General features: G+C 44.8%; 3 protein-coding genes across 5 annotated transcripts; 1 reads left to right on the top strand and 2 right to left on the bottom strand.

Annotated features, from left to right (window-relative positions):
* Positions 1-10: 10 nt before the first annotated feature.
* Positions 11-1,146, bottom strand: LOC120455640 (probable alpha-aspartyl dipeptidase). Its single transcript, XM_039642030.2, has 3 exons — positions 871-1,146; positions 246-806; positions 11-140 (listed from the first exon to the last, which is right to left on the bottom strand). Exons 1-3 carry the CDS (start codon positions 969-971, stop codon positions 80-82), a joined length of 723 nt encoding a protein of 240 aa, XP_039497964.1. The 5' UTR covers positions 972-1,146; the 3' UTR covers positions 11-79.
* Positions 1,147-1,509: 363 nt separating this feature from the next.
* Positions 1,510-4,273, bottom strand: LOC120456529 (dual specificity mitogen-activated protein kinase kinase 6). The gene is made up of 5 exons (XM_039643400.2): positions 3,852-4,273; positions 3,390-3,780; positions 3,171-3,303; positions 2,910-3,112; positions 1,510-2,353 (listed from the first exon to the last, which is right to left on the bottom strand). Exons 1-5 carry the CDS (start codon positions 3,908-3,910, stop codon positions 2,135-2,137), a joined length of 1,005 nt encoding a protein of 334 aa, XP_039499334.1. The 5' UTR covers positions 3,911-4,273; the 3' UTR covers positions 1,510-2,134.
* A 595-nt stretch (positions 4,274-4,868) lies between these two features.
* Positions 4,869-15,861, top strand: LOC120457190 (dual specificity mitogen-activated protein kinase kinase hemipterous). Of its 3 annotated transcripts, none has more exons than XM_039644541.1 (10): positions 4,872-5,939; positions 8,060-8,547; positions 8,617-8,796; positions 9,162-9,382; positions 9,461-9,619; positions 12,135-12,634; positions 12,690-13,136; positions 13,202-13,774; positions 14,222-14,645; positions 14,717-15,861. In XM_039644541.1, the coding sequence occupies exons 1-10, from the start codon at positions 5,525-5,527 to the stop codon at positions 14,853-14,855; spliced, it is 3,546 nt and encodes a 1,181-aa protein (XP_039500475.1). In that variant the 5' UTR covers positions 4,872-5,524; the 3' UTR covers positions 14,856-15,861. The 3 variants fall into 3 exon arrangements, 2 of the variants coding, with proteins under 2 accessions (XP_039500475.1, XP_039500474.1); XM_039644540.1 differs by having other exon boundaries at positions 14,147-14,645; XR_005616919.1 differs by lacking the exons at positions 12,690-13,136; positions 13,202-13,774; positions 14,222-14,645; positions 14,717-15,861 and adding exons at positions 10,602-10,943; positions 11,208-11,229 and having other exon boundaries at positions 4,869-5,939; positions 12,135-12,267.
* Positions 15,862-16,048: the final 187 nt, after the last annotated feature.

The following is a 16,048-nucleotide window of genomic DNA, read 5'->3' as shown; positions in this document are numbered from 1 at the left end:
ATTATGAATGTGCATATGTACAATAACTTGCAATGTTTTCTTTAATTAACATTTTTTTTGCTTTTTTTGCTTTAAATGCCTATTTGTGCAGCAGGAAGCTAAGATCCGCTTGCGGTGCCAGCTCCTCGGCATTGCCGTCACTGAAAAATAAACGCATTTCAATTATTTAAATTATTAAACAACATAAAACCTTCTTGTTAACCCAGTGAAACCTAATGAAACCCATTTTAGGGAAGTGTACTTACACCTTGAATAGCTTGGCATTGCGATCGCCCAGGAGCGTGGCCTTCTCGCCCTGCACGCGAACACTGGTGCCCTCGCGAAGACCCAGCACGGGCAGTCCATGATACGCGACGAACTCCTCCAGCCGCTCGTCCCGCGTCTCGCCCTTGTGCCGACTGCCCGCCTCCGGATCCAGATAGTGCGGATTGATGTTGAATGGGACCAGGGCGAGGGCCTCGAAGCTTGGTGGATAGGCCACGGGCATGTCGTTGGTGGTGTGTATGGATCGGGTGGCCACATTCGTGCCCGCACTGCTGCCCACATAGGGCAATCCCTGCTGTAGCACCAGTTCCCGGATCGGATCGAGCAGCTTCATCTCGTAGAGCGAGCGCAGGAGCACAAAGGTGTTGCCGCCGCCCACAAAGATGGCCTGTGCCTCCCGCAAGGCCTTCTCGCGATCCGGCTTCGTGTGCAGTCCCTCCACATGGAAGCCCCACGGCTGCAGTGCATCCCGCACGGTGGCAGTGTACTTGTCGTGATCCCGCAGAGCGTAGGGCACAAAGAGCACGGTCTTCACATTGGCGCTGCAACAAAATGCCTCAAGATTATCATGGAAATAGCTTTGTTTTTTACAGGGAAGTGACCCACCTCTTGAAGAGATCCTCCAGCTGGCCGCGCGCATGCTCCAAGTATCCGTGGCCGTGCAAACGCGACGAGGATAGCAACAATAGGTTCCGTGCACTGCCCATTTCCGTAGCAATCTAATCGTGGCCAGTGGACGTTGTTGGTTCGCCCAGTTGAGTTGGGATTATCAGGGTTTTATGGCCAGCGCCGCTAGAGATGGGTTCCAGAAGTATCGGAGCAAGTGGCTCCAGGCAAGCTTATCACAGGGCGACGGCACCCCATGGGTGTGGGTGAAATTCCCTGAAGGGGGTTTCTTTTCCACACATTTAAGCACTCCATAGCTTCGTACAACATTTATTCTGAGCATCTGAGTATCTGGGTGTTCTTCGATATCGATAGGAAACTCACGTAGTGCGGAATGTCTTTGAAATCCACGTCAATGGAACCCTGTGATGAGAAATGTATCGATATCGATCTGGTATCGATTTGGTGCATTGCTGCACTTGCGATGCACTTGAATTGCCCGCAATTTTTGAATTTTAGCTGCTGTACTTGGTTTTATTAGCAGTTAGGCTATACTCGCATATAAAGTCCGAAAGATTATGTTACCAATCACAAAGTTTGTTTCCAATCGCAATGCAAATTTCGTAAATAACAACGGGATTTAGCTATTTTACGTAATATATATTTGTTAAACAATTATAATTACAATTACACTTTCTGTTCGGCTATTTTGGTGTTCAAAAAGTTGTACAAATTATCATTTAAGTTTAGTACGTTTTTTACATTCATTGTTTTGCTTGTTTTGCTTCTGTTCTTGTTTTTTCGTTGACTAAGCTATTATCTTTTAAAAATATATATTAAAATGGTATTATGCTTTAAGACATCAGCAGCATCGCCAGCTGGGAGGCACGGTTCGGTTATCCATTTTTTGAGCGTTGCAAGGCGTAGATTGCGATTGCATTATGCATATTGCAGGTTGCAGGTTGCTAGTAACGGTTATGTTGCTGTTGCTTCTCTCACTTAAATTAATAATTATGCAGTTTCCACTTTTGAATCTTTAGATTAGAGCTGATTGCTGATGGGTTTTCGGGCTTTCCTTGGACTTCATTCATATATGTATAGCTTTATTCCTTTTGCTGTCACACAGACGGGGGACACACACACAACATGTACGAAATGCATGCTAGAAGAAGACGGCGGCAATTTACACGGGCACGGGCACGGCGTAAGGGGTTAAGGGGATGGCGCCATGGGTTAACCATTAACCTTCTACCCGACCATTAACCTACTGCGCCGGCTGGGTGTCGGGCAGATCCAGTATCCTGGCCACAAACTCCGAGATGTCCGTGTTGCGCTGCAGGTGCTCCACGATGAAGCTGTGCTTGAGCAGCTGCTCGTAGTTGGGCCGCGCCATGTACTCCTTCTGCAGGCAGACGGCGATGAAGTCCTCGAACTCCGGCGAAAAGGTTCCCTCTGGCAGGCGCGGCGGACTGTCCTCAACCACCTAAAAGATAATGCAAGGAATGGTTACTTCAGTGCTCGAATGATGCGAAGAATTGTGCTTGAAAGTGGTTTACTAACTCGAAGATTATTAGCTGTTTTATTTGGCCTTCTTATAAGCACAGCAGCTTGGCACAATACTAATTGCTTTTTGAGAGTTAATTGTTATGCAAAATGCTTGGGAACAAGTGGTTACAATTTTAATTAAAATTACCTAATAGTTATTTGTGAACCAGCAGTGAGTTATGTAATTAATGTTGCTTCCTGGTCTAATTAACTAATAATAGTAGAGTACATTTAAATGGCTATTACCACATAACTGCATTTAACTTATTCTATAGTATTATCTGTGATAAATCTGTCGATTGATTATTAATATTCCCAATTTTATCGGGTTTGTTTTGGAAATTCCAACAAAGTTAAAAGCCTTCGACTCCCACAATTGGAAAAATCCAAATATGCATATCATAAATGATAACGTGGAATTCATATTTGCCTTTGAATACTAGGGACTTCAAAGCCCAAAATGTGTAATTTAAAGGATTTATTTAGGCACTCACCTGACGCAGTTGCTCAAATGGCGTTCGCCAATTGTCGTACGGGTAGCGGCCAGTGGCCATTTCTATCATGCTGATGCCCAGCGACCAAACATCCGACCTGATGTCGTATTGCGCCGGATTTCCCTGGGGATCGATGCGTTCCGGCGCCATGTACGGCTTGCAACCGGCATCGATGGTTTTGGCAATGGAGTCCACGAGGTAGCCTAAAAGTTAATCCAATATTAGTGGAAATACAGTTGCAAGAAGTGACCCAATGCCCACCTGAGATGCCAAAGTCACAGATCTTGACCTGGCCGGCCCGATTGATCAGTATGTTCGAGGGCTTGACGTCCCGATGGATGACTTTCAGCTGGGCGTGCAGATAGTGCAGCGCACTGACCACGCTCATTGCAATCTGTAAAGCAAAGGCAGTAGTACAGCAGTTGTATAGTGGGGCTTGCCCGATAAGATTAGCCCCGCCCCCAATCCTCCCCAGCTGACCTTGCCCAGCACGCTCTCCTCCATTCGCAGATCGTGGCGGAAGACCTTCGGATAGAACTTGTCCAGGCTGGTGCTCATCACCTCCATGCAAATCCAAACATCGCCCTCGCGATACATCGCGCCATAGAAGTGGACGGTGTAGGGGCAGTCGCTGGATCTCATCGATATGTCCAAATCCATCACAAGGCGGTGCTGTTCTCGAATATTTACGGTCATGGGTATGCGTTTGACGGCCAGGACCGTATCGGTTTGTCGATGACGCATCTTCTCCACGATGCCATAGGCGCCACGGCCCAGATCGCAGATCTTCTCCAGACTATCTGCATCAATGTCAAAGGTCTGGTCGCCAATTTGAATGGTGGCCCGCGAGTCCAGGTTGCGTGGCGGGACTCTAAAAAGGAATGCCGGATGTAGTTCAATTCATTATGCGTTTCTGGCCGGGATTTGGCCATTTTGACTTACATGGCGGCCTCTGGCTCCTTGGCAATGGTAAAGGGCGTGAGGCGGTGGCGTTTGGACATTTTGATAAGCCCTTCTATATTCTATATCCTATATGCTATACGTATGCTCTCCTTGACTTTCCTCGGCGTTTTCTAGCGGATTCCGCAAGACCTGGCGGTTCGGTGCGAATCGGATGCGATGCGGTGCGGTGCGGCTATTTTTACCGCATTTGGTCAGGTCAGGATTCGGATGCGGGTCGGTGATTTGGGATCGGATCGGTGTGGATCGTGTGGCCCGGGTTTTGCCGCCCAACCTTTCGCTATTGCCTTTGCTTTCCTGTCCGCACTTTTTGCACTGTTCTCCGATCGCTTTTCGCTTCTCTTTCTCGTTTTTCTCGCTTTTCCACTAGCGCTGGCCAGCCATCGACCGTCCAATCGATATATCCCATCGAATGCACGAATAGTATCGCCATACAAATAAATCGAAGTTGCTCGATTACAAATGTGCTTCCACCTGCAGCGATTTTTTGACGTTATGTTTAATATCGATTATATCGACGTGTTTTCCATTATTCTTTTAACTTACTTTTAATTTATTTCCATAAATATTGTGTTATATACATTTATTTTAATAGAACAACCTAATAAGTTCTAGCCCAGTGATGCCCATCCAATTTTGCAGCGCATTTCGATATATTTATGATATTTTAGCACTTTGGTCACTCTAATTCCGATATTTAGCGATGCAAGTTTTTCTCAGAATCAAATTTTTCGAAATAAAATAATATATTAATATGTAATATATAGTTTTATATGTCTCGTATTGCCCTTCATTGAATCTGTATCGTATAAAAAATATATTATATATTTTATAACTAATTTTTTGACAAAACTTATAACTTACAAAAACACAATTTTATTTGAACATAATTATTTAAAAACGTTGTTAAAACCGATGATTTGCAAAACATCGATAGACACCAAAACAGATATCGAGAAATATCGGCAAAGAACCATCGATGGTACCATTGATGGCAGATGCATCGATGTTTTTTTACATCACTATTGTACACGCGATTTAGGCAGCAAAAACGTACAAAAGCGAGTGATCAAATTGTGCCAGTGATACCGCCGCCCGCGGTCGCGAAACGAATCGATTGCAGAAGTGCGACAAACAGCGCCGCGAAAAGAAAACAACCGTTGAAACATTCTCCCAAAAAAGGAGGAAAAAATCGCAAGTTGTTGTTGCCGTTGCTGCTGAAAAAGAACGAGAGAGAGTGAGAGAGGGCGCTGCGTGTATGCCTGTGTGTGTGTTTGTGTGGGGGTGAGGATGTCTCTCTCTAATGCACAGTGACTGTGTTTTCCTTTTTTCGATTTCGTTTTTGTGCTCCCCCCCGACAAACAAAAAAAGTCCAAGCGCTCCGTTATTTTTGCAAGTGTAAAGTTTACAGTGTATGTGTGCCGCCGAACAACAACAACACCAGCGACAAAACAACAAGCAGGGCGCACAGCAAAACAATTCACACACACGCACCCTCCCCCGCCAGCGCGCGCTTGTGTGTGTGTGTGAGAGAGAGGGAGTGAGAGAAAAATCGAAGAAGTGCTGGCCAAAAGCGAAAAAAAATTAAACAAATACCAAAATCCAACAATACCAGCAACTAACTATCAAAAATCGGACCAAATCCAGTCGACATAATGTCCACCATTGAGTTCGAGACGATCGGCAGTCGACTGCAATCCTTGGAGGCGAAGCTCCAGGCGCAGAATGAGTCCCACGACCAGATCGTCCTTTCCGGTGCGCGCGGACCAGGCGTTTCCGGTTCCGTTCCGTCTGCCCGCGTTCCGCCCCTGGTGACATCCGCATCAGCAGCCACATCCGCCGCCCACGCACCGACCCTGGGCACAGGTTCCGTTTCCGGATCGGGAATCAGCATAGCCCAGCGGCCGGCACCTCCAGTTCCTCATGCGACGCCCTTTGCCAGCGCCAGCACCTCGTCATCCTCATCCGCATCCGCATTTGCATCCGCAGCACCGGCGACGGGCGCCTTCGGTGGAACGTACACCCCGCCCACAACCAGAGTGCCGCGAGCCACGCCCACACTGCCCATGCGTAAGTACTATATTCCACAATTTGTACTAAATGTTTCTAAAATATCTAAAATTTATGGGGATTGCCATATATGGCTTATCTGTGTTCAAATCCCAACTAGATTTATACGGGAATACTTTAAAACCCTATATGAAATGTTAGCTTATCAAACTAGACTTTTCCGAAACTCAATCAGAATATTCCGTTTCTCATAATTCTCCACTTTTGAGAGTAAATCATTGTCCAAAAACGGTTTTGCCCGCCAAAAACGTGCCCTAAATTCCGGATAAAAGGCACAAAATAGTTTCCAAGTAAGTGCCAAGCCCACAAAAAGCATTTTCGATATTATTTCGCAGAAAGATCAATCTATTATGTATTATCGGTCGACCTTTAAACAGGTGAATTCTTTATAGATCCTCTGTGACAGGTGCGGATTTAGAGTCAACACTTTTTTGACCGCAACTGTAGACAGTTTGTTAAGTGGTAATAAAAGAGGGCCGAGAAAAATCGTGATCCCCAAAAATGGTCACCTAAAATCTTTATACACATGTATACCGAACCGCCAACCGCAAGCCACAAAACCATCTTTTGTCCGCATTTGTGTAAATATTTTGTTAATAAATTGTCATTGCCCAATAAGCTGAGTATATGCATTTGTATGTGTGTGTGCTTAAATTGTGATAAGAGGAGTGCTCTTTTCTTGGCTTTTACCATTGCTATTGCTATTTGGGTTTACTTTGGAGCACTTGGATACTGGATACCGCCAACAAAGGGCAAACGCTATCGATTCCCCCGGACTGCATAACAGCTGCTCATAATCCCCCATTCCAGCACCTCAGCACACCCAGCACCCCATCAACCCCGTAACTCCCCCGCTTTTCCCCTCGATTTCCCGTTCTGTTTTTCCGATTGCATAGATAAGACAGGCCAAGTGCGAAAGCCAAAAGCGAACCCAACTTGTTTTCGGCCTTTTGTTGGGCCCAAAAAAAAAAAAACGAAAAAAAAAAACAAATCTACAGTGGTATTAACAGCTGTGCACAATGTCAATTTATTTTCGACTCGATTAGATTAACAATTCCTGGTACCATAACTGTTTTCCATGAACTTCAGAAAATGTCTAATGGGTTTTTGAATAATCGAATACATTTTGAGTCGATTAGATTACTGTTTAATAGTTTCCATGAATTTTAAAGTACTAAAAACTTTACTTACTCAGCATTTGAATAGATTTTATAGTTAATAAATAGTCCTTTATTTCGATTTATTTGGTACAAATGCAGAATTTTTTTCTAATACTTTGGCAATAGTTTCATGTATTCGATGCTGTTATTTTGGCCGCAATTGTGAGGCCCTTTCTTTCTCCTTTTCCACTCTTTTGTCAAACATTTATGTTTTGTGTGCTGTTTTGCATATTTTTCTTATTGGATTTTCATCAGCCATCAAGTGTTGTTATTTATTTACTTGCATATTTATTTACTCTGTGCATGTGTGCGTCTCTCTGCTCGAATTTTTTTTCGCTCTCCTCTTCTCTCTCGCTCTCTGCCATTGGTTACGTTTTGGCATTTCCGGAGTAATGTCTTGATATGCCCGTTACTGTTGTTTTCATTTTTTGGGCCTCGCATATTCCCCGTCGTCCGCCGCCCCTCCGCCCTTGCCCACACTCATCGGACATTCTGCCGTGTCTCCTCTTTCGCATGTTTACAAATAGCGTTATTTTTTATGACTTGCTGTTGTTGTAGTTGCTAATTGTTGAATTGAATTGCTGCCAGGGCAAAAAAAAAAAACTTCGCAAACAAAAACAAAATCGCTCTCATTTGCTCTTCCTCTTCATGCTCACACATGCACACTCACACACAGGCACGCACACGCACGATGGCACAGTGGGCAGCATTCGTTGATTGATTAGTGGCCCATGGTAAAGCAATTAGAATTTATTGAAAATATTTCAAAGGATTAGATTTTTGGTATAGCAATTGAGAGATGGAGTTCTGAAAGATATGCAACACATTGTTTCACTTTAATAATTAATTTAATGGTTCATTTGCAGTAAGTAAAGGACTAAGGATTTTTGGATTAAATTCATACATTTTTATCACTATTAACTAATAACATATTACTAATTTCAATTGTCTATCTTACAGTTTCTAGCGGACCCGGAGGCGGAGTGAATCGGACGCGGCCAGTGATACTTCCGCTGCCCACGCCGCCGCATCAACCGGTTTCGGAAACGGACAAGAAGCTGAAGATCATCATGGAGCAGACCGGCAAGCTGAACATCAACGGGCGGCAGTATCCGACGGACATCAATGACCTCAAGCACCTGGGCGACCTGGGCAACGGGACCAGTGGCAATGTGGTGAAGATGCTGCACCTGTCCAGCAACACGATCATCGCCGTAAAGCAGATGCGTCGCACTGGCAACGCGGAGGAGAACAAGCGCATCCTGATGGATCTGGATGTGGTGCTCAAGTCGCATGACTGCAAGTATATTGTCAAGTGCCTTGGCTGTTTCGTTCGCGATCCGGATGTGTGGATCTGCATGGAGCTGATGTCCATGTGCTTTGACAAGCTGCTCAAGCTCTCCAAGAAGCCGGTGCCGGAACAGATTCTGGGCAAGGTCACAGTGGCGGTAAGTTCTTGAGTGCCTCTATAGCCTCTCCACAAAACGTGACTTAATACGTATCCATCCCATTTGTAGACGGTCAACGCATTGTCCTATCTGAAGGACAAGCACGGGGTCATCCATCGAGATGTGAAGCCCTCAAACATTCTGATCGACGAGCGCGGGAACATCAAGCTCTGTGATTTCGGGATCAGCGGTCGCCTGGTGGACTCCAAGGCCAACACTCGATCCGCCGGCTGTGCAGCCTACATGGCGGTGAGTATATAGAGCAGTAGGGCTATGGTAGGGAAAACTGCACTAGACAGATCGTAGATTAATTGAGAACGTTGTGTGTATTGTAACAACTCATTACATTTCTTGGAAAATGTATAGGTTTGTTGATTACCTGATTGGTGTCATGACTTAATTTATTTAAATAATGAACGTGTTTGTAGGGAAATTCCAAGCTTGGCAATGCAAGCCATAAATTTGAGATAATTGAAGCGTAAACTAAGCTTTTAATCAATAAGTACTTGGAATACATGTCACCTATTTGATCCACGATTCATCTAGTTCCGCAAACACCTACCTAGAATGCCCTATATAGAATAATAATCGATACAATCAATTGAATTTTAAAGCCGGAACGCATCGACCCCAAGAAACCAAAGTACGACATTCGCGCTGATGTGTGGTCACTGGGCATAACGCTGGTGGAGCTGGCCACCGCGCGATCCCCGTACGAGGGATGCAACACGGACTTCGAGGTGCTCACCAAGGTGCTGGACTCGGAGCCGCCGTGTTTGCCATACGGCGAGGGCTACAACTTTAGTCAGCAGTTCCGCGATTTCGTCATCAAGTGGTGGGTAATCCTACTTCCTTATAGCTTTGCCACTTGTACAGAATCCAATGATTAACATGATTATTCGTTTGCTTACAGCCTCACAAAGAACCATCAGGATCGACCCAAGTATCCGGAGCTTCTGGCCCAGCCCTTCATCCGGACTTATGAAATAGCCAAAGTAGATGTGCCCAATTGGTTTCAGAGCATCAAGGATAACCGGCTGCGTGCCGCCAATGGCGATCCAACGCTCCAGAGGTGAGCCCATCCGGTGATCTGTGCCAGATCCTCCAGCATTATTCCCACGACCCGTCCGCTATTCCCGGCTGATGATGTGTTGTGCCTGTTGTGGATGTGTGTGAATAGTGGGTGTGTGTGTGTGTGTGTGAGATAGTGCGGAGCGCTTTGTATTTTCCACACTTTTCCGTTTCCGTTTCCATTTCCATTTCCGTTTCCCAATTTTCCGTTCTTTGTTCTTCGCTTTAACGTGCTTCTCCAGTTCAACAGGTAGGATTCAAGAAGATTCAAGAGGATTCCGTGGGATGGTTTCCTAAACTCGCTGTTTTGCGCTAGCCAACTAATTTCAACTGCTTGTTCCTCAACTTGTTTCATATTCCTAATTTATTTTACTCTTGTTTTTTATCTCTTTAATTTTCTCTGGTGAGGCTAATTAACATTATAAATTTACGCTTAGCTCCTCCATTGCTATACCTATCCCTTTTTGGCATGTTTAGCTTTTTTGTTTCATTTAATACACATTAAGAAAGCAAGTTCCCTTATAAAATTAACTACAATTTTACAACATTTAGCTAGCAATTAGATACGAGTTTGTTGTGCTAGATCAAATGCTCTTTCCAAAGCTATTTAGTAAGTAAACAGGTTTAATGTTAATTTGAACCAAAAGTTAATTCAAATGTAGAACTAAAATTTACAGCTTTCTAATGAAACTTTTTACACCAAATGCAAATCCTAGAGCTTACAAATTTGTGATCTTTGGAAAGAGCATGTAACCCCTAGTCCCTTTGTAGTCTGCTGTCCACGCAACTATCCGTCTATCTTTACCCACTTGGACCCTGTACTTAATTTAGGACGAACCTAAAGTGTATTATGAAATAATTATAAACATTTTGATGTAATTCTCCTTTTTTTTCTTTGCGTTTAATTGACATTTTTAATTTGAGTGTGTGTGTGCGACGTTTTTATTTTCCTTTTTCATCTTTTTTATTACCATTTTTTGTAGGTTACCTAATTCCTAATACCATTTCTTAAACAATAATGACAAACAATGAAGAAAACCAATAAACATAATCTAACAAAAAATAAAAGCAAACGAAATAGAAGAAGACAAACTATAAACAAAAACCAAACATTAAAACTTATCGACATAAACTGAAAAACTGAAAAACTGCAAAACTGAAAAACAAAACAAAAGCATTCAAGTAAAACTTGCAACCATCAACTCTATATACAGATATATAAACCTAAATATATATATATATTTACCTATATATAATGATAATGTCAACCAAACATAACTACTCAAAAAACTATAAAAACTCCTCCCAATTAAAAGTAAAATTCAGTAAGTACGACGAGTTTATTATTCTTATTATTAGCCTTCTAATTATGTTTTTCACTAGTTAAGTGTAATTGTTAATCGTTGTAAACATGCCCATGCTCTGCTAACTCTTATTATATTTATGATTTAATGCTTCTTTAATGGACTTTTGTTAATAATGTTAATGTTTCCGTTTATTTTCGCATGTTCTTGTCTGAATCTGGGCTTGGCTTTTGGCATTGGTTTCTTTATTTATTTAATTTATACTTTGTTTATTTACCCATCTAGAAATGCTCATACACCAGAAAAGGTAATTTGACACTGATTATTTACTATGCTTTATTGTATTACTGATCGGCTTTAAGTTCATTTCATTTGGTCATGCGTCGCTGAAATTTCTCATAGTTTTTCACATATCATGCTTTTCCTTTGCGAAAATATGGGCTAGCTACTAAAATAACTATTTAGTGCTTTTCAGAATGAATTTTGATAGAGATAATTTATGCTTACTGTTTTGAAATTTGAAGAACATCATTACAACCTAAATGTTGACTGAAACAAAGTAAAGTACAAATTTTCAGCTTGATTAGTTTGAACATACTAGCACTAATCAAAGCTTAAGGCTCTTAACTTTTCTTAAACTTTGAATTTTGTTTGCAATTTTGAAAGGTGTTTTCTCAAACATTTTGTGCGCTTTTTCTATAATTCACATTTGTTTTTGTTTTTTTTTGGAAAATGTTATCTTAGGAAGACATCATAAGCAGAGGTCCTTTAATTCTGCGCCATCTGCGGCCATCTTTCGCTTTCGCTCCCTTTGGCATTTACCTGTGTTTTCCACCTGTCGCTTACCCAAAAGAACACACCACATACACCCCACACACACTCATCAACTTGTATATATATGCAAAACATACACACACACACCGATCAAACACCGAGACACATTCAAAATGCGATTACAGCTCATATAAATGTCTTAGATTTGTTGCCATGGCGCCGTCAATCTATTTAAATGTACCCTACAAACCCACCAGATCCCGGATATCCTGACGATCCCTCAAAATCCTTGATATACTCTAATTACCCCAATGAATCCCCTCCAAGAACAGAAACCTTCTTTCTGCCACTGGCGTACATTTGAGTGTGCTCTCATTACTGGTCATGTAGCCACCGAGAATGCGTTGATCTCAAAACGAATCAATCGTCAATTTGCAGGGCAACGGCGACTGGAAGTGTTGTCGGTTCTGGTGCTGGATCTCTAGCCGGATCAGGATGCGCAGGTGGAGCTGTAAAGTATGGTAGGGCGACGCCGTATGCGGGACAGAGTCCCACAAATTCGCAGAAGACAATAAAACCCACTCAGATACCGAGTTACCAGCAGCAACAGTCGCAGTATTTCATGCAATCAGCCACACAACTACCTCAAACAACAACCACAACACCGACGGCAACGACAAACTGTTTCGGCAGTAGCAGCGGAAACGGAAATGGAAATGGAAGAGGAAATGGCAGCGGCGGCAGCGGAACCGGAAATGGTAGTGGAAGCAGCAGCAGTGCCAGTCCTCTATCGCCGCCAAGCGCCGGAATCGGCGATCTTAATCGGCTTTATCGCAAATCGCCGTTCATGCAGCGAAAACTGAGCAACGGATCCCATCATCCGCACTACAAATACAACGACGAGAGCCCCAAGAAGGAATCCATGTTCAGTAGCATCGGTGAGTTTGCCTGCATAGGTTCGAAGTATATACTTTTAACTCTCATTAATTTCAGGTCAATCGATTCTACGCAATCTGACAACATCGCCCTTCAGCCAAAAGAAACACAATTCAGCAGCAGCGACTGCAACAACAATACCACTGCCGCACAACAACCAAACATTGATCACGGATGCAGCAGCACCAGCAGCAGCAGTAGCAGCAACAGCAACAACACCGCCAAATATTGCAGCTACAGCGCTGACGACAACGCCAACGACCACGCCCACTTGGCGCCTGCCAGCGGAAAATTCCCAAGCCTACGACAGCTGTGATAGTAGTAGTAATGCGACGACGACGACCTTGAACTTGGCCCTCTCCTCACCCTCCCCCTCGTTGCCGCGCAAACAATTCCCCACAGACTCGCCGACCCTGCAACTTACAAGTCAGCAGCAGCAACAGCAGCACCAGCAGCAGCAGCAACAACCACAGCGATTGCAGCCGGGCAATCAGAGCCCCATAGGTAATCGCATCTACCATTTGCTGAGCTATACATAAACTAACATTTCAATTTGCTTCGATTTGCAGTGCTGCAGCGCTTCTACCACCAGCAGAACCAGCTGCGCGAGAAGGAGGCGGCCGAACGGTATCAGCAGCAGCAGCAGCAGCAGCAGCAGCGCCAGCAGCCGCCCGTGGGAGTGACCAGCACGAATCCGTTTCACAGCAACTATGTGCCGCCGCCGCCATCCACGCACTCCACCTCTAGTCAGTCCTCCACGCAGTCGACGTGTTCGCAAATCGCCATTAATCCCGCCAGCATATCACCATCGTCTGGTTCTGGAACGGCGGGTTTGGGATTGGGATCAGCAACAGGAACAGGAACTGGAACGGGATTGGGTGCAGCTGGTCACTTTGGAACGGGCGGCACTGGCGAGCAGTTGCAGTACCAGCCACTGCCTATCGCCGCCGAGGCAACGGGTGCCAGTCCCACGCTCCAGCCCAGATCGCCGGAACAGCAGTCGGATTATGGTGGAAGCGGCAACATGGTGGCCAGCAAGCTGAGCAAGCTGTACGCACGCCGACCGCTCCTGGGCCAGAGCTCCAGCAGCGGAGCGAGCAATAGCAGCCTGGATGGTTGCAGTCGGGAGCAACACGACGCCGGTGAGCCATCAATTGCATTCCTAATTGGTCTACAAACTCAGAAATCAAATCATAACAATCATTATTCTTTATTCTTAAACCGAAGCTTTTCAAAAACCTTTCTTAAAAGGTGATTTTATTTCTGAGTCCATCATCGCTCTTTTGATTTCGCTTTACACGCTGCTATGTTGCTCTTGTATTTATACATTTTCTATTTCTATTTCCATTTCCGTTTCGTTTTTCTCTTCGTTTTCCGCACACCGCACCACAAACCGTACTCTGCACCACTGCACCACTGCACCACTGCACTGCATCACCATCACCATGTAACCACGTACTCATAATCCAACATCACTCAATTCATCAAAACAAAAATGCGAACCAACCGAACAGGCTGGTTCAACACTCTGGCCGGTGCCATGAAGCGACAGTTTGCCACCTATGTTAAAACCCAATTGAATTCCACAGCCACGTCGCCGGTGGCGTCCGGCATGGACCGGGATCAGGAGCCAGTGCATCCGCAGCCGCCGGCCTACAGAAGCGTCGTGAGTAACGGCAGTAGCGGTGGCAAATCCTACTACTATCGCACCCTGTCGGCGGCCAGCAGCAGTAGTAATACCAGCCAGAGCACCTCGCCCACGACGGAACCTCTGCCCGGTGGCGGCACCAGTAGCTTCCTGCGTCGCTACGCCAGCAGCGGGCCAGGAATGGGCGGCGGTGGTGGTAGCATCAGCACGCCGCCCAGTCCGCATATCTTGGCCGGATTGGATCGCAGGCATCGAAGTCCAGATCCGCCGCCACGCTACAATCGTGGACAGTCGCCGCTGTTGCTGAGAAAGAATCTGCTGGAGCTAAGTGGCCAGCCGCCCGGCTCACCGCTGTTGCACCGCAGGTTAGTACTCCAAACTCTAAGCTATCCTGCTCTAAATCGTGTTAACCGTCGCCTCTCCCACTCACTTTCAGATACGTTTCGGCCTCGCCGCCGCTACCGCCACCGCGTCGAGGTTCTGAAAGCGTGCCGGGATCACCGCAGCATTTCCGCACTCGCATCCACTATACACCCGAGCCCCAGAGACGCATCTACCGTACGATAGATCAATGAGTAGCGCTGCAAATCATGGTCATGTGATGTTGGTATGGCTTCGACGACGATGCCGACGCTGCTGTTCACGACGACGACGATCAGGTGGAGGAGCAGGTGGGTCTAATGGAGCCCATTTCCCTGCCCGTCTCGTCAGCAGCCGGCGACTCGCTGTCGATGCCGGCGTATACAGGTGGCCACCAGGGCACCAGGTCGTTCGGAGCTGACCGGCGGATCGGCGGTCGTCGGACGTGTTCGGCCAGCGGATCGTATGCCAGCTTGTATACGAATAGGGACGAATGGCCAGGAGGAGGATCGTCAGGTGCGGGCGCATCGGGTGCATCGACGACCAGAGCTGGATATCCGTGGACATGTGATTGATGACAAACGAAAGTGTTCAAATTCTTATACGTTTAAGTGCTTGAGCCTTGAGCGGCGATTCATCTGTATCCGCAACTGCTAGGCACTACGTTTCGTTGCGCAGCTCCAATTGTACATAGACATATATCTTTAGGGATCTATATAGACACATCCGATAATAGTGCAATAGTTGAAAGCAATTCTGTTCGCCCAACACCCGCCCCCCGTGTATCCAAGTCTATTCTATTCTATCTATTCTATATGTCCCTGTATCTGTATCTTTATCTGTATCTGTGTCTGTATCTCCTTCAATGGTAACTCTGTAATCAAAAGTTTACACTTTACACAACGTAAATTATTTAACCGTAGCTCTAAAATGAATATGAAACAAAATAGCTAAATCGAAAGGGGAAAATCCAACAGAAAGAATGAGAAATTCAAATGATTTGTAGCTTTGTATATAGAGAGGAGGCGAAGTGCAAAATGTCGTTGCATTTGCTGTTTTGCAATTTGTTTTAGTTTATACATTTCATTAAACCACAACTTGTATGCTGAGTGGAAGGGAAACCAACAACAAACAATCACATTAGCAATGGAATTATTGTACTGATTATTATAATTGTTTAATTTATTATGTAAGCGGCAACAAGCAACAATTCAAATTCAATTCTCGTTTTGTTTTTCATTTCAAAAAGGGTGGAAAGAGGATTCGTTTTTCTTTCAGAATGGCCATGAAAATCACAGATACGTGGAGATAAAAGAAAACGGTCATAAACACAACATATTTGGAATTGATGTAATTAATAAATCAAATACTTTGTATAGCTTCAGAAGTACAAGCCAAATAGCTTTCC

This window comes from Drosophila santomea, chromosome X (assembly GCF_016746245.2).
Source record: "Drosophila santomea strain STO CAGO 1482 chromosome X, Prin_Dsan_1.1, whole genome shotgun sequence".
In the NCBI taxonomy this organism is placed as follows: Eukaryota; Metazoa; Arthropoda; class Insecta; order Diptera; family Drosophilidae; genus Drosophila; species Drosophila santomea.
This window is presented reverse-complemented; position numbering and strand designations above follow the sequence as displayed.